The sequence below is a fragment of the Trematomus bernacchii genome, unplaced genomic scaffold, assembly GCF_902827165.1.
Source record: "Trematomus bernacchii unplaced genomic scaffold, fTreBer1.1, whole genome shotgun sequence".
Classification (NCBI taxonomy): Eukaryota; Metazoa; Chordata; class Actinopteri; order Perciformes; family Nototheniidae; genus Trematomus; species Trematomus bernacchii.
Window position 1 is genome coordinate 2,174,361 of NW_022987409.1, and position 18,992 is coordinate 2,193,352.

At 40.6% G+C, this 18,992-nt stretch overlaps 1 protein-coding gene across 1 annotated transcript; it reads right to left on the bottom strand.

The window, feature by feature from the left end:
• Positions 1-2,655: 2,655 nt before the first annotated feature.
• On the bottom strand, positions 2,656-17,917 carry vegfba (vascular endothelial growth factor Ba). The gene is made up of 8 exons (XM_034137752.1): positions 16,957-17,917; positions 11,800-11,851; positions 11,512-11,708; positions 11,110-11,183; positions 10,980-11,015; positions 8,896-8,976; positions 6,821-7,042; positions 2,656-6,428 (listed from the first exon to the last, which is right to left on the bottom strand). The coding sequence occupies exons 1-8, from the start codon at positions 17,032-17,034 to the stop codon at positions 6,407-6,409; spliced, it is 762 nt and encodes a 253-aa protein (XP_033993643.1). The 5' UTR covers positions 17,035-17,917; the 3' UTR covers positions 2,656-6,406.
• Between the last annotated feature and the right edge of the window lie 1,075 nt (positions 17,918-18,992).

Here is an 18,992-nt window from a genome sequence, read left to right on the forward strand (position 1 = left end):
AAAATGAGATGACATAGGAAAACTGAACTTTTGACAGACAGACAGACGCACGCACGCACCCACACACACACACACACACACACACACACACACACACACACACACACACACACACACAGACAGACACAGGATGTGATTGGCTGCTGCCTCAGGTGAGTCGACCTGCAGTTATGGTACTGACGAAGAGATAACATCCAGCAGGCTCTCTGATCTCTTCTCGCTCCTACTGGTACCCGCATCCTCAGCTGGACAGGATCCAGCACGCCCAGACCACAAATATGCCCCCGCCTACTTACCTGCTAGACCCCAACCACAAAAAGCCCTCCACCCTGCCCCTATGCCTCTCATCTGCCCTCTCCTCCACCCTTTATACCTCACTTTAATCCATTAAACGTATATGTTCCTCTGAAACACTCCTCTTCAGTTTTCACACATGATGTTTTCATCTGTTTGCTGAACATCAGGACAGAAGACACTGGTTTGTGATTAATGAATAGCTTTGAATCAGATAGTATAGTATATAGTAATGTAAAATCATTTGTTGTCTTATTCCTTAGATGCAGAATTATTAAATTCATATTGGGAAAATTGTACAACAAGCGTTGGCAAAAAACCACTTAACTTGAACATGAACTGGTCACTACTAAAACCTTTTGAACAAGTGGTTTTATTTATTAATATATATTTTTTTTAAATCAGGGGCTTCAATCTTCTTGATAATAGCTCGTGGAGTTCACACAAACTCAACTCACCCTGTTGACTTTGTGGATACTGATCCCCATGATGTGAGATCCGTAAATCTTTTATCAAGGTTGATGTCCTTCAGTTGGGTCGAGACCAATGAGGATGTATGTTTCTGTTGCAGATAACACTGTTTATTTGTTTTGTATAATAAAATAAAAGGTTATTTGTATTCACAAGAGAGAAGTTAAAAAACACTCACTTTCCTGTGAGTTCAACAGAAACACACATGATCCTTCTTTGCATGGCACATTCTCTACTCAGTCTCTGTCAGTGTTTTATCTCTGTCTCTCTCTCTCTCTCTGACACACACAGGGGTGCTGATACCATCTAACAAAACACACTTGCAGGCCAGATAGCGTCCAGTACCTGCTTCAACACAGCTGCAGCTACAAAAGCAGGGAGGACACCGTGCCTGGAGTTATTAGAAAAACACTACTCTGAACGCAGAGAGAGCAAGGTGGAAAAATACAGGAAGTTCTGACACAAGTGCAGAGGCTGAGAGGTGCAGAGGGATGAAGGGAGGCAGACATGTGAACTAATTGTTGAATTGAACATGCATGAAGTCAAATGAATGCATGAATAGCATAAGAACACACAACAAAATAGTCAAGGTGACACATGTCTGAGCAGATGATGACATATTTTGGGGGGTTTCTGTCAAGCTCAGAGCTTTAAAAGCACATTTTGGAGCAAAGGCATCTTCTCTGTATCGTGATGGGTGCCTCGATGTGTCCCTTTCTCTCTCTCTCTCTGTCTCCCTAATCTTGCAGCTATATTTAGTACTGGGCTGGCATTAGGCCCCTCCAGACAGATAGGTTGGCAGCGTCATTTAGCTTCTCTTTCCTCTCCTCTCCTTTTCTCTTAACACTCTGTACCAACAGCTAAATTAAACTGCTGCTAATATACATGCCATCAATCATCATTATACAATAATACTGCCATGCCAGCTTATCAATTTTTAGAGCCAGTGATATACAAATAGTCATTAACTTATCGCCCTTCCTTTGGTGTAAAGTCTGCCTGGAAATGTGAGATGATGGTAAGGGAACAAATGAGGGCTGAACATTACATTACAAGCAGCTTTCATCATCATTATGTCATCGTCATATTCATCATAATCCCTGCCAACAGCTGAGAAATAGTGGAAGAATACCACAACACATTCAATATGCTTCACAATGCTAGGCACTGAACCCCTATGCTGACATTATACATCTCGTATCATCGTCATTATATATTGTTATATTGTGTACAATTAACAATTCTTGTAAATAAAGTGTTTATCATAAATGTATATATGTATTTTGTGAGTGAGGATAATGGCTGGGTCTACTCCAGTTTTCTTTACTGCTGGGTTGGCTTTCAGTATTTGTTTTGCAAAGTTTTGCTTATATTTTGTGTAATTTATTATGTTTTATGTATGGGTATGCCTATGTTTCACCTGGCTGCAAGTGGAAGTCAAATTAAAGTGGAACTGGTCATTTTATTTGTCTGTAAAATCTTTATTTGCAAAATAAATACTAACTGTAACTCTCAAATGAATCCAACGTTTTATGTGTGCCTTGTCTACAGTAGAATGTAAAGTTAATGCCTTAATAACTGCACTTGAGTACATGCATTTATCAGTTTCCTCCACTCGTGTGGGGCTGCGCACCTTTGTACTCGACCAGCTTCTGACTCAGCAGTACCAACGAGAGGAGTGTGGGAACAATATTATGTTTCACAACACGGCCACGTCACATCACACACACTTTCTCTCTACCCAACTCCCAGGGTGTCACTGTAATCAAAAGAGACTGTTTGCCTTTCATTACCGTCCAATGAGAGATTAAAACAAAGAGAGGGGGGAGTCGAGGTCAGAGCGTGCATGAGGCCAGAGTGGATAAACAGTGACAGGAAGAAAACCAGAAGTTTATACGAAAAATAAGACATTTCCTTTATTAACATCTGTAACATCACGGTTTTATCCTGGTATCATTTTCAATATATTTGACGATGCAGTATACACTTTTATGTGGACATTGAATCGATTAATTGGCATTTATATACTAATCCAACATAACACTTTTTCTACAAAGACATCATAAAAGGGCACAAATGGTGTAGCAGCAAAAAAAGAGTGTTTTCTTTATACATAGGCTACATTAGTACAATGTATTCGCAGAGAAGAGATTCTTTAAGTATAGCTTAAATGATGTTACAAATACATCTCTAGAGTGTGCACTACATACTACGGCATATTAGAGATTATGAAATGTTATATCGTTTAGTAAGGGGTCTCTATAGGCTAAGACACTGGAGGCTAGAACAGAGCTACCGCTACAGAGTAATGTTGACTGTGCACACTGATGTTTTTGTTGTATTAATATGTCTAAGCTGTATATCTTAAACAGTTGTGTTGAAATGATGGGAAGCAACTTCATGCTGTCTGATGGGTTTGCAGCTTTAATTGTAAAGAATGTTGTAATTTGAATAAAGAACATTTGGTCTAAAGAAATAAGAACAGAGGCCCTCAAAAAGGGATCTCAGCCCCTTTCTTCGCCCTAATGTCTCTGATATGTCGTAAATTTCAACATTAGTGGAGTCTACTTGCTCCTTCAGTTTTTTTCCCAACGGACTATTGTACAGTATGTTCTCCGCAATCTTAAACACAAGTGCAATCTGTACTGAGACTCTTAGGTTTCCCAAAACATTAGTTCACTAAATGCAATGTTATCGAAGAATTAGGCATATAACAACAAATGCATTAATTACTTATTCATAATTTAAACATTTGTGAAACATGTTTGTTTGCTTTCTTGCTGAGAGTAAGATGAGAAGGTTGATAGCAATCTCTCTAGGGTAAACAGCTAGCCTGGCTCTGTCTAAAAGTCACTACATCTGTCTCTAAAGTTAATTTATTAATATGTTGCTTGCTAAAACCACAACTTGTTGTTTTCACACTTCACAGAATAAACAAAAGCGATTAAGGTGTTAACTTGTATATTTTAGAGCTGCTGCTGCTGCTGCTACATAGACTTTATTTGTTCCTTCCAGGGAGAGCAGGCTTGCTGTTTCCCTTTGTTTCCAGTCATTGTGCTAAGCTAAGCTAACTAATGTCTCCAGCTTCATATTTTCTGTACACACATGTGAGAGTGGTATTAATCTTGTCATAACACTCTGCAAGAAGCTAAATTGCTTCATTACCTAAAATGTCAAACTTCTCTTTTGAAGCCAAGACTTCAAAATATCATATAGTTTGAACCTACAAACTCTTTGGGAAACCGTCCTCTGTTCCACGTTTCACACAGTGTCTGGTCTGTACTTGTTCATTTCTCCTCATATGAAAAATGTTTCCCTTCAGATTATTAAAACGCACACAGAAAACTCCTATAGGTTCCTCTAAATCAGTGATTATCACTACAGATCTGCTGCAGCTCCACATCTCTACACTGGAGACTATGCTTATGCTAAATGTAAATACAAATTATAAAAAGAGGTCTGAAATAACACAGATAAAGTAACAACAATGCTCTAATACTTGGTCATTAATATGTTGTGATATAGAGGTAGTGATTGAAGCATTGATTGACAGTAATAACAAACACTGAACAATGGACTCTAGCGTGGAACAAATAATCTAATTTCAGGAGAGTATAAATACAGAGCTTATCACACCGGCCACTGACACAAAGTTCTCTAGCTGAAGGCTGACACACAAATAATTCAGACTCTGGACTGTTTCAACAGCAGGATTGTATGAATCCCGGGGGAGAGGACGGCATGAATTATGTAGTGTCAGAGCTACTGTTTGTCCTGGAGATAAGACGTCACTGGTAAAATATTCTCAGGAAAGATTTAGCACAGGACAAAAGGTCTGAATCAGTGTCAAAAATGGGTTTAAACTCAGTGACCCGCTATAATGGGTTCTCTGAGCTCCTGCTTTAGCACCTCACACTGACTGACAAGCTGCTCAAGACCTCGTCCTTTCTGAAACAGTCACAGTTCAAATCCCCGTTCCCAGCCAGCGACCAAGCAGTCATGAACTAACATGGAGTTAAACCGTGAGATTCACTCAGAATATAAACAAGTTATGTTCCAAAGGAATAATCCTATTTACATCCTCTCACTAAGTTGCAACAAAAACAGCCATGTTTTGCTTTCACTGCACTGGGAACGGTTATTTGTTGGTTTCTGTGTGGCGCTGTGGGTAAAACTGCCCCGCCGATTGTTTGAATTACACATTATAATGTATATAGTCTTCCATTTGTTGCCCTTGTGAGCCATGTCTGTTTAAATTCAATACATTTGGGTATCGGTTTAAATGCTGAATGTATACATAGCTGGCCACCCAGCGTGACTCTTTATGCAGACGGATTAAAGATGAACAAACAAAACAAAGACACACATTCTGCAATATAGAATATCTTTTCAATCAACTTGACAGAATTATAATAAAATATAAAACATGAGGCAAATAATACAATATTAAATGAAGACATACAAACAACTATTTTTGCACACAAATGCTTATGCTTAAATGGTCAATCCACATTGCATGTTTGTAAATATGAATGTGTGTGTGCCTGCTATAGCACAAAGAGAGTCAGGTTGTGTGTGTCTGCATTTGCAGTGTTGTCGATGTTCCTGGTATTATAAGTGTGAATGTCTGTGTGAAGCAGTGGACAGCCGCCAGGCCTCATTATTGTCATTCTCCTCACTGCCTAAAAGAGAGGCAAAGAGAGGCAAAGAGAGGCAAAGAGAGGCAAAGCGGCTGCTTTCAACAGAGGAGCCGAGGGAAGATGGAGACAAAGGGCCCAAATTAAACAAATGCCGGAAAGCAGCTTGGAGAGCCAGCCCGTGGTCATATGCTTTGAATGAGAGAGAACGGCTGCAGGGATATCCCATCTGGGTCTTTCAGTGGGGAGACCACACAGACACTCTCCATGCCAGCATTCAGCTCAACTATGGGTCCGTGCACACTGGGGCGCCAGTTCATGCGTATGTCCTGTGTCCCTTTGGTATGTGTGGACGTGTCCATCTAAAATTAGTTGCCTTTCTGTCAAATCCTCTGCACAAAAAACGGCCTGACTTCATCCTGGAATCCATTTGCATTTACAGTTTTACTGCAAACACCTCAACATGTAGGACACCTGTGTAAGACCCGTCCACTTTACATCCATTTGTTTCTTTCCATCAGTCGTGTTTTTCCCTGCTCTCTTAAATGTATATGTTCCATTGGAGGTCGTAAAGGCTATCCAAACCACAGCATATGAGTAGCTTGTGTGATTGTTTCCACCAAGAAAGAATTTGTATGAAATCCACGCCATTAGGCTGCCACTCATCCCTCAAGTCATGGGATGTGTATGGTGACTTTACATGTCTGTACACGCATGTGGACCGAGAGAAGCTTTGCCACAGAAGCAGGTGAGAGGTGGTGAGATTTTTGGCTGCACACACACACACACAACTAGATCTATATTCAGGTCGTTATGCTGCACTTGTTGGTTAACTAAGAGTGCTACATCAGGTTTTTGTGTGTGCTCCCACTGATATTTCCTTCAGTCCAAGGCTATTTGATGTCCAAGCGTCTGTATGCTCCATGGCACTGATGCGGAGAGTGGGGAATGAATCAACAGGGGTTGGTGTAAAGAAGGAGGTGAAAAGACAGTGATAGGACACGTCAAGTCCTCATGGCATCACACCTGCAACAACAAACAATAAGAGAGGAAGCATGAAGTCTTTCCATTCTTTTTGACAGATACAAAATAAATAAAAGTATGATGGATTCTACAGTTTGAGTCTTCTGATAATCTGAGCATGTGCTGTTTTTGTTTTTCTATCAAACATGCCCACTTTGGGAGCAATTTGGGGTTCAGTGTCATGTTCAATGACATCTTGGGGTCATCACAGTGCTACCACTTGAGATACAGCAGCTCCTAACAAAGTTTCTCACTCCATTAAACAAAAAGCAACGGATCAACTTTCCAACGAGCAGAATTTACACCTAAGAATTCTTTTTTTGGAGCTTTTGTTAAAGTTTCATGTTGTTAAAAAGAAAAATCCATAAAAAGAAAAAGTTTGCTTGTGGACTGACCTGCAGCGACGAGTGTTGAGGCTCCGGTTTTTCCGGGTGCAGCTCTCAGCTCTGATGGTGCAGCTGCACTGACAGGACGTCACATCCAGCGCCCACTTCCTCCCTCTGCAGGGGCGGCAACTAGGCCTTGGAGAAGGTGAGGGAGAGGGAGAGAAGCTGATGGGAGGAGGGGATGGAGGAGGAGGAGGAGATAGGGGAGGACGAGTTGGAGGAGCATGGGACCTGGACAGAGAGAAGAGAGGTTTAAGAACACTGTAGTTCAGAATCATTTATTCATTTATTGATTCACAAGTATATACCGCCATGCAGGCGGCTCTGTGAGGCTTTTTTATTTACCTCATGTCGTGCCTAACTTTAGGGGATCATAAGATATCTATCTGGTGTGTAATTTGTCTGCAGATGCATCGTGCAAACATTAACCGAACCTTTATATGGCTGTCAGTATTTAATCCCAAAATGTGGCCGGCAACTGGCGAGGTGAGGCTTATTTCTGGTCTAGCTGATTGCCAGAAAAGCTTTTTCTACTTAAACAATAGTTAATTTAAGGGGTTTTAAATGTATCTAGAAGGGGGCATGAAAGTCAGATTTCAAGAGAATTTATCCAATAATTATTTTGAATATTAAGACCACAAATGTGTACCATGTGGTGGCACCACAGGAAATGACAGACGACGGCCTGGCTCAGGAGGCAGAGTGTCGTCTATTGTCCAAAGAGTCACTGGTTTGTTGCTGGTGTCCTTGAGCAAGACAGTGACCTCTAACCGCTCCTGATGAGCAGGTTGGCACCTTGCATGGCAGCCTCTGCCATCAATGTGTGAATGAGTGTGTGAAAGGGGTAAAAGTTGGCATGTGTTGTGAAGCGCTTTGATTGGTCGGTAAACTAGAAAGCCGCTAAGTAAAATGCAGTCCATTTAAAATTCAGTCCATCATCCAAGTCTGAAGTCTTTATCTGGGGGAACCATGAATGTCTGACAATCCCTCCACTGACGGACTGACATATCAATACAGGATATTTTTTGCTGTTTTGCTATTGATCCCACACCACGTCGATATTAAGGCTAAAAAGGAAATGCGAGGCTTGTTTTAACACTCTGTGCCAGACTGAAACAAACAATGCAGTGTGTGTGGGAGATGTGTGACTAATGTGGGATACTGTTTCCTTTGCGGCAAACTTTCTGCTCTCTCTGTCAGTCTGTGTTTCTGTACGTTTCCATGGCTATAGTCACTTCAGTTTCCCCTCTATACGCTCTGCACTCACTGAGTATGAGAAAGTTGCCTGCGTCAGTTGGTCCATTAACTGGAGCTGGTTCTGCCTCAGGAGGCTGGAGGCTTTAATGAAGTTACTTAATGAGGCAGAGAGGGGCCATCTTTGTTCAGACCCCGATGACCACGCCTGCCGCTGGCATGGACAGAGGAGGTGGCATTTGGGAGCAAATTACACAGATTTCACCCCTGCCAGAGTCTGAATAAAGCCTGTTCTGAGTGATGGATGGGAGCTGAGGGACATCACACCCAAACCGAGTCACCTCTTGCACCCCGGAGGCCGGAAATGATAGACAGCAAAGTGAAGGGGAAGCATATTAAAAAGAGCCAACTCTATTCCCTTACTGCTTGAGACTGAATCATGGGAATCCTGGGACACACAACCAAACTCACCTGTTCCTCTCTGATCACAATGTAACCGTTTAATGTAATTATTACAAAATGTTTTAATTGTCCTTGAATGATCATAACTGACCATTTTAGCAGCCAGAGTCATGCATTATTTAATATATAATACAACTGATCACAGTAATATATACCATGTTTTGTTTAACACCCCCAAGTCCCAGGGCTGTAGGTGTCTGTGTAGCTTTGTAGGTGTGTTTGTGTGTGTGTTTGTGTTTTTGTGTGTGTGGGGGACCTTGACTGCTGTGGCTGTTAAACAAATTGTCCTTCAGTAATTATGTTGACCAGATAACATATTTTCTGTTCTAATCCAAACATTCACAAGGCAACTGACAGTATCAAGAAAATACTGACTAACATCAGTTTAGGGCTCGTTCCTGATTAAAGCAACTGAATATTGAACTTACGCGGCTCTGATGGCTCCACTGGTCTTCTGTCTGGACTTTCCTCTCTCCCTTTTCTCTGTTCTTGTCGGCTTCAGGCGAGGCCTGGGTACATCAGACAAACAAAACAAATACATTAAATCTTTAGGAGTTATATTTTCAGACACCTATTGGAGGCGAAGAGGTATCATATTAAAGTCAATATATATGAGTTTATGACTGATAAAACAAGACATTTAAAAACAAAACCTCGCACTTTGAGAAACTGGTATGACTTTTTGAACGTTTTTTTCTGACATTTTGTAAATAAAACTATTATTTGATTAATCTATAAAATAATCAGGAGATTGATTGATTATTAAAAACAATTGTTAGTTGCAGCCCTGGTAGATTTACATGTTTTGGCTATGTCCTAGCTCTGTCCATATCCAAATCTGTTGTATGCTGGTGCCTTCAATAGAAAAATGAATCTGCACTTAGTTTTGGTTTAAGTTCCCTGTCTCTGCTATAAACTATATTAATCAAATGATGTGTTTACCAGCTCTGCTCTGGCAGGATAAACTGAGTGTGCTGCTGGTGCTGTTGTCTTTAGGCTCTAATATACTATCATGGATGCGTGACTCTGCTCCGTCAGTCTGTGAGAGAGCACATGGCAGGGGAGATTAAATCATCACTATGGTGACAACAGGATGCGGGCCGTCCCAGGGGATGCAGGGAGAGAGTCACACAGATGCTAACTCACCGAGGAGCACACCGAACACACACACACCGAACACACACACACACACACCCACACACACACACACACACACACACACACACACACACACACACACACACACACACACACACACACACACACACACACACACACACACACACACACACACACACACACACACACACACACACACACACACACACACACACAGAATTAAATGTTCTTCCAAAAACAAAATAAAAACTTTCACGCACATTAATACCAACACATAGAGAATATACATGCGTAGATACGGCAAACAAAAAAGAGACACATGAAACCTGAACAGACCAAAGAAAAATGCATATGCACACATACACACACATACATTGGAATCCTTTATTTATGTCCGCATCCTAACAGGAAGTAGGAAGACATAAACATTAAAGATGCCATCATATGATTGTGAGGTTGGACCTGCCAGTATGAGGTACACAAACAAACATCAGGGATCCAACAGAAATGTTCCTTTCACTGTCTCAAGCTGTCCGTCCCAGACCTCAACACAACCTGAACAGCACGGTGTGTACCGCCTGAACAGCAGATTCTTTACTTTCAGTATATGTTGACCTAAAGTCATGAATAATTACAGTTTTCAACCATGTTTTAGTCCACTGACAACAAACCTGATTCTTTCAAATCAGCCTGCAGACACGTCATACTTGCTTATCTCTTTGCCTTGTGATTATACCGGGGCTCGGGCACATCATTGTATTTTATGATAGGGTTGGGTACTCACTGTTATCTTTTCAATCTATAAAGCCTTTACTGGAAAATAACAGTATTACCTTTCACAAATGCTTCGTCACTAAGACGGGAAACCATCTGCTAACTGGCTCCTCTTCATATTCTACGAGCTAGGTCTGAACTTGCTTTCAAGTTTAGTGCACCGACTCCTGTACAAACTACATCACCACCTTAAATGAATCCATTAAGCATTTTGAAAATGTGATTTGAATCAGATCATGATTCTTCACAATGTTTAATCTGAATTAAACCAGGTCAGTTTTATGTCAATCTGTATTGGCCTCGGATGTTGGACTTTTTTTTGGAGGAATAACAAAATGTTTAAAACTAGAGATTGAAGCCTTATGTCACCTTGTTTAACACTAACGCCATTTAGCGAGTCAATTGAGATTCATCAGAACAGTTTTTCACTGAAACCCTCCTATACCTCCTCCTCATCAAAGATCATCAGCGGAATAATAAGAGCATCATTAGCGGACATGGGTTTTATAAAGTCATTAGCGATGATGAAGGAACATCACATTTCAGAATAAGCTCACCCACACACAATTAAACAGGAACAGACAAGGAGATATTAAACTAAGAAGGAAAAAGGTGTTACCTTGTAGTAGGTGTTGGCTGGACTTGTACTTTTAATCTGCATGTAGATAAAACAGACAATGTGAGTATTAAGGTGCAGTGAAGTCAACAAAGGACAGGTATACCATGCATCTGTGAGTATGTTTTATTACCTGCACTCACACTGACTGTGCTCTACGAACGGCAGCTCGACAAGCTCATGTTTCATAAAGGAGGTTCTCATCAGCTGCACACAGATCAGAAGATATTAAAACATCATCTCACCGCATAAAGACATTAACTACAATATATCGCAAGTTGTATGTATTTTGTAAGTATACATTTTATACATTTACAGGGCAGAGAGATATCATTACCTTCATTTTATTTTGTATGGTGGTGTGTCAGATCAGGTGGTCAGAATTACTACACAGATGTGGAAATGTATGAAGAATCAAATCAAATCTGGCTGTATGTGGCCCCTGAACTAAAATGAGTTTGACCCCCCTGGCTCGAAACATTATTAATCTACACAGGAGCAGGCAAAGATTTAGTGCGAGTGTGTGTGTGTATACCTCCATGGTGATTGTGTGTGTGAGGGAGGGAACACACTCCAGGGCCTCGTCAGAACAGCACCCACCACATCGCCTCACCGACACACAGGACGGGACGAAGAGATGGTGCGTCTCCCCCGGTAACTCCCGCCAAACCTCCACCAGGGTGTCTCGAGGCTCACAGCCACTCCGCGAATAAACCTCCAACCACCGGCGCACTGGTGGAGATAAATCAATACATCCATTATTGATTTCTCTCTATCAGCTCCAAGAGGTAATTCGGGGTTATTTATGAAACGTGGAGCATACCTTCTCGACCTTCCCTGGATTTTGGGGAGTCTGCAGGCCGCCAGTGAGCGAGCTGGAGGGAGAAATAAATGTAATGTTTAATCAAGTTTAGTTTAGGGTTTCCCGGTCAAGTTGACCTGATAGATAGCATTCAGCCTTGCACTTTGGAGTCATGACTAGTGGTGTAATTCCAGTTCAGCAAAATCTTTTGAAAAAAGATGTCTAGTATTCAGTCAAAGGTGAGTCAATTTGTATTTTTGTAGGACATCCAGAAAGAACCTCTAAAATATGTTATAAAATATAGAAATAGGGGGCAAAATAGATGTCTTAAAAAAAAGATAAATACTTGCAGTCTCTGAAAACTTTTTCCATATCCCAAAAGAACTTGCACAAACGTTTGAGCACTGAATTTGATGAATCAGACCATAAATATATAGGACAAGAATTAACTTGCCAACAAACTTTCTATTGCTGCAGTTATAGGTTAGACCAAGCACTGTGAGGGTATGCATTGGCTGAATTTAAGTTGCTACAGCTGCCCTCTGTCCAATCCCCATTCCCCCCACCATGTATAGTGGATTTAATAAAATATATCTGCATTGATTAATATTAAAGATTTGTTTTCTGAATTAAAGGGGCCCTATTATGGTTTTGGGGGCTTTCTCTCTCCTGTAGTATGTTATAAAGGTTTGTGTGCATGTAAATGTTCTGCAAAGGCTAAAATCGCAAAGTTCCCTCCAGAGGGAGTTTACTCTGCCTCCATTGGACTTCTTTGTTTATTTCCATAACAAAGTGACATCATTATGTTACAATGGTGCTACTATTGGCTAGCGATCCAACACAATACGTGATAGGCTAAGGGGTGGGATATCTCTAAGCTGTTGACCAGTCATAATAACAGAGATGGCCAGCTAACCAATCAGAGCAGACTGGGCTCTGGTTTCAGACAGAGGGTAAAAAGGGGTGTTACAGCAAAGATAGTATGAGAAAAAGAGCTTTTTGAACATTAAAGCATGGGGAAATGTCACAGTAGAGGAACAAAATACAAATATGAAATTAAATTAAATTATCATTTTGGGCCCCTTCAACCATGTACCAACAGTACATTTACTTTTAAGCTTTTGTCGGCAACGTCCTGTTTGCCATTGTTGTGAAAGCCTGTGGGTGCATATCACCAGATCAAAGCGTTTCCTGTTAATGAACACCACAAAGTTTCACAGCTGCCATCTGAATATGACACGCTCAATAATGCATGGTGGTACCTGACAGGAATTTTAAACTCTGAACTTTGATACGCAGGATAACATGTAGAAGGGTAACAGCAGTTCCACAGTAGTACGACTGCTAAATGAACATTCCTACATTTTTACTATTTCTAAAGGGATGGGGTCCATTGGGTTCCATTGGTACATTTTAGCACGTAACTGAACAAATCTATGTGACAAAAATCCAAACATATTTCTGACAACATGAGTGTCAGAGGGTGGGAGCTGCTGGATTTGAACAAGTTGTACCAGCTACCTTTGCCCTCAAGTCTATCTCCTGATAATGGAGAATGAAACACTTTACAGTAGCCCCGCAGTGGTAGACAGCGAGAGTATCTGCCACTGGATTTCTCAACAATGAACTGTTACAGTCAGTTTGTGGCTGGGAGTTGACGAGCCCATTACTATTTTATAAAATGAGATAAAGGGAGAACACCGACAGCAGCTTTTGTAGCACAGATTATGTTTTCTGTCAGTATTAGGAATCCAATATATTATTCATTTCTTTATTGTACTTTTATGTTGCCCCCATGCAGTTTACACTCACATACAGTTTAAGTATCATCAGAGAGGGAACCTTCTAAGTACAATTTTGAGGTACTTGAATATTACTTCAAGAAAAAGCTATTTCTCTTATTATTTTCAGTAATTTCTCTATAATGGGGTGAAAAGTGTAAGTAGTTCCTTTTTCGTGTGATTTTTAAACAAACTGTTGAGTGGTATAGTTTAATATTAAACCAGTGGTTTCCAACTTGATTGGCTTGTGACCCTTTACATAAACAGTTTCATTATATAACGGTTAAGGCCCACATTTTGCAAATAACAGCAAAGATTTAAGAAAAGTCCATGTATGGAACAGTGGCTTTAGTTTTTTCTCCCATTGTCTCCTTTTTATCATCTCATGACCCCTACGTTTTGTCTTGAGACCCTTTGAAGAAGCCCGACACCCAGATTGGGAACCACTAATCTAAAAAACTCACCTTGCCCTGCTGCAACAGTAAAATGCTGCTACTTAATAAAGTTGTCTGTAATAATATATCAATCAATGGGGATATTTTACTGCACAACATGTACTTTTGAGACTTTAGGTAAATAAGCCTATCATACTTATGTAGGAATTTGAATGAAGGGACTTTTTGTAGAGTGTTTTTAAATTGTTGTGATAGTAAATGTATCTAAGTGAAGAATCTAAATACTTCTCAGGCTACTGAAAGAGGCTACTTTTTAGATCTCTAAAACACAAACTGCCGTTATTGAACTTGTGTGTGCGCCGTAGACCAAGGCCACTTGTAAGGGAATGTAGACTTTGCCCCCCCCCCCCACACACACACACACACACACACACACACACACACACACACACACACACACACACACACACACACACACACACACACACACACACACACACACACACACACACACACACACACACACACACACACACACACACACTGGCCAACAGTGATTCTGAGTTAAGCTGGGACTGAGGCCATTTTGTGACTAGTGGGATGTGAGCTTTAGCAAGTGTGTATTTCCTGTATTAGTCTTTGAGACGAGGATACGTTTACCTCCTTTTGGCACACACACACACACACACACACACACACACACACGCACGCACCCACCCGCACGCACACATGCACACACACACACACACACACACACACACACACACACACACACACACACACACACACACACACACACACACACACACACACACACACACACACACACACACACACACACACACACACACACACACACACACACACACACACACTCCTGAGTGCCAGCCCAGTGCCATCTACACTGGTTTTGCTGTCTGTCTTTTGTCTAACAAGTCCTAAAGCCTCTCCCAGAGCACACTGTAAGGATGAGCCAAGTGTGTATGTGTGTGTGCATTTCCTACAACTACACACCATGTGCCAGCCCCACACTAAGCTTCATCACTACAGGAGGAAAGAGATGACCTCTTTTCCAAATAATGTGTCAGAAAAGCAGACATCATGAAAGCATAGAGACTTGAGTGAGAGACAGAAGCTGTGAGCAGGTGAGGAGTCACGCTGCTGTGTATTATGTAGCGTCTATGATGATGTATCACTAAAACATACAGCAAAACAATTCAGGGCTGGATCCCACACCCCTGCAGAGCACTGCCTGTTCCTGATACCAGCCTCCAGACATAAATAAAGAACCTGCACATGTACGTAGGTCTGTCCATGTATGTGTGCCTTCTGCTGTGTGTGGACCATCTCAGTATTATCAATGGTAAATACTAAGCAGGAATAAAATAAAGAGATAAAGAATTGTCAATGAAGCGCCTTTTTTTAAATATTTATAAAATGTAGTACATGGCTTAAGAGTTAGATCATTAGCCAAGTCCATGAATTAATCAAGTCAATTTTCCAAATTAATTGCAAACAAATTATATTTTTGGAGGAATCTTTTAAGTATTGTATAAGGCAATAGTGATGTTACGTTCGCGAACGATTCCAGTGATTACTCTGACTAACAAATAGGAAAAGTTTAACATTTCAGGAAGTAACATTTTTCGATTTTCTAGATTTGGAAAAGAAGATCCAAACCACTTTCATGTGTGTTCAGTAATGTCATAAGTACAGTATAAAGCGATAGCTCGCAGCAAAGTCTAGCAAAGTTAGCATAAAGACTGGAAACAGCTAGACTCGCTGGTACAAATCTTTTTTTAAATCCACCTTGTAGCACCTCTGCAGCTCATTCACAACAGATTGTATCTAATTGTTTGGGGCTATTTCAGGGTCTGACCAGTGACCAGTTGCTAGGCAACCAGTGGTAGCAGGAAAGTATATAATTAAAAAGTGTATATGTTGAAATATTACTTTGACAACTTACTTATCAATTAAATGACATTCAAAACATACTAACTCTTAACCCTTACATGGTGTCTGTATCCTGGGGGGATACAGTCAATTGACAAGCTGTGTCCATGTGTAATATGTGTTTAATAACAGTGCAATAGGTTTGTAATATGGGACTAATAACAGTGTAGTAACAGTGTAATAGGGGTGTCACATGGGTGTGACATAAGTGTAATATGGGTCTAATAATAGTGTAATATCGGTGTTATAACAGTGTAACATGGGTGTAATAATGGTGTAACAGGGGTGTATTAATATGAAATGTGGGTGTAACAATATTGTAATTACGGTGTAATATTGGTGTTACATGGGTGTATTATGGGTCTAATAACAGTGTAGTATAGGGGTAATAACAGCTTAACATGGGTGTAACAGGGGTATAATATGGGTGTAATAACGTTGTAACAGGGCTGTATTAGGATTTAATTAATGAGTAATATGGGGGTAATAACAGTCAAGTGGGTGTAATGTAAAACAATTGAAAATCAATTAATTTTCCAAAATATGTGTGAGATTCCCCATTTAAGGGGTAGTAAATGTATTCCTGTCCAAATGCCCTGCCTTCCTGATGCTAGCTAAAAAAAACACGATTTTCCATAACCTGGCAGCCCAAACGTTATTCTGAATGATTAATCACTGATCTACAAAGCTTCAGTCAATTATTTATTACAACGTATAAACTCTTTGTTAGGGTGTCTCAATAGAAGTTGGCTGTGAAATATGATAGAGGAGACAATAAATACCACAATGCCACTATAAAGTTTATAGACTTCTTCATGATTAATATAGTGAATGGTGCTGTCACTGGACCACAGGTGTCATTGACCTAGAGGATAACTTCAACAAAGCTAAAACTCACACATTTGTTCCACCAGACCAAATGGGACATTACTATTAGGCTACTTTATGTGCATTAAGTGACATCAACACACACTGGAAATCAACTACAGATGTCAAGCTGACACCCTCAGACATGAAGTCTTTTAGGGTCAAATATAGCCTATACATACCTTGGCATGGGACGTCGGTATTCTGGTGAGAAGCAGGAATTGAAACATTCCTAGAATAACTTGAAGCATAATCCCCATTGTGCAGGAGTCCAAAGGGGCACTCAAAAATATTTTTTGGACCAATCCAAAAAAAAAACAGAAGGTCGCTTGTCCGACTGTCTCTGTGTCCGATTAAAGACCCAGAAATCCCGCTTTCATTCTCCAGGCTCCCTTCCTTGAAAGGACACCAAGGGTGGCATCCTCAGATGTTAAATAATAACTTTATCTTGTTTCATTTGAAACTGAATGATCGTCTTAATTTCCCCTAAAGTCAGTTCCTTAAGTTTTATAGTTTGTTATACTATTTAAATGAGTAAAACACGAGTGGAGTAGGCCTGCCCCTCCCTCCACTTATTTTAAAATACAGACAGAAAAGCTATGACTTTTAAGTCATTATTAAATAACCCTATCAAATCGTGGCAACATAACCTTTAAATCCTAATTTTTCCCAAATGAGACTTATTCAAACTTTGATTGATGCTTCTTTTATTTATTCCAGGTCAGTCTATTGGTGCTGAGCTCATAAAGCCGGTGTGGGGGTCCGGGTGGCGTGACCAGAGGATCATCCAGATTCCCGCTGAAACGTGGAGCGATCATAGAATCCTGTGTGTGGCAGAAAAAAACGCATCATCCAGCTACAGGACGCTTATCCGGTAAAGATCCGACGCTATATCCCGCCGTGCAGAGCTGGACAGTGCCGCAGATTCCGCTCCCCGGCTCGGTCACAGTCTCTCCACACTGTCGCTCCCTCTGAAAATGTGACGTTTCCCCTCCAGGCGCATCTTGCCGGTTTTTTTATCCTCTTATAAATATGACAGGAATGACAACCTCCACTGACATGGCAGCGCAGCTAACACAGGAGCAGCAGGATAGTCCACAGACACAGAGAGAGGTCTGAGTCTTCATTACTTGTTGTGATCGGTTTCCTCATTTCCTTTGCCCTTGAGACGCACGCAGCGTAACCATTGCACTGCCAACTTTTCCCAAACAGGACAGGCGCACTGGATACAGGTGCAGCGTCTCTATTGGTCCCGGAGTGGGGGGGTCCGGGGGCCTCCAGGGGCCCCCTGCAAGTGGGGGACAGGGATGTAGCTGCCACTGAGGTCATTTACTCACTAATATTCCTGAACATTAGGGGTTTTAGCTGGCATTTTTGCAAGGGCTTATTGATTCCTAAAGTTCTGATTATTAATTCAATAATCTATTTATTTGTCCCTGGTTGCAATTTTGCAACTGCACGTTGTGTAGTTCAGGAAGACAATATAGGAACAAACATTTTTTAAAGATGTGTTATTGATATTTCCATAAAAATGGATTGATAGCAGCATCTTCAAAATGCCATGCCCATAAACCCATACTGTATGATAGTTGTTCTTTTAAGAAAAATACTTGAATATCTTTATTATTTCCTAATATCAAATCGTCTCCTAAAGGCTTTTTTGGAAAGGGTATTGTGAATATTATAAAATAATTTAAATCATTGTGTAGCCAGAATTGCTTTTCAGTTTGTGTCCCTTTGAGCTGCACAAGCAGAGTACGATAGTTCCATTTTATCAGAGAGAAGGCAGACACCTCTCTGACTGATATCTCCACACTCTCCAAGTCACACCAATATCAAATCAAATCAAGTTTTATTTATATAGCACATTTTTAAAACGATTTTTGGTCGAGCCAAAGTGCTGTACATATAATAATTACCTTACAGTAACGACACTTTACAGCAAATACAACAGCACAGTTTGTGCAGAATATCAGTATGAGAAAACGACACCCTCTGTCCTTAGACCCTCACATCGTATAAGGAAAAACTTCCGGAGAAAAAAAATCTGAATTGATAGAAAAGTGCGACAATAAAAAAGGAAAGGTAAGTATTTTCATTTTGGGAACGACTGTTTCTTTAAACTAAAGATAAATGTAAAATAAAACTGCATTTATAGTTGTCATTTCTCTGCTGTGTGTGTGTGTGTGTGTGTGTGTGTGTGTGTGTGTGTGTGTGT

What these genes read in the sequence shown, in the direction of transcription:
- vegfba (XM_034137752.1), bottom strand. Translation starts at nt 17,034, where the DNA reads ATGGGGATTATGCTTCAAGTTATTCTAGGAATGTTTCAATTCCTGCTT. An exon ending in TACCGACGTCCCATGCCAAG is followed by an intron (nt 11,852 to 16,956) that starts GTATGTATAGGC and finishes TTCTCCCTCCAG; the next exon opens with CTCGCTCACTGGCGGCCTGC. An exon ending in CACAGTCAGTGTGAGTGCAG is followed by an intron (nt 11,016 to 11,109) that starts GTAATAAAACAT and finishes ATCTACATGCAG; the next exon opens with ATTAAAAGTACAAGTCCAGC.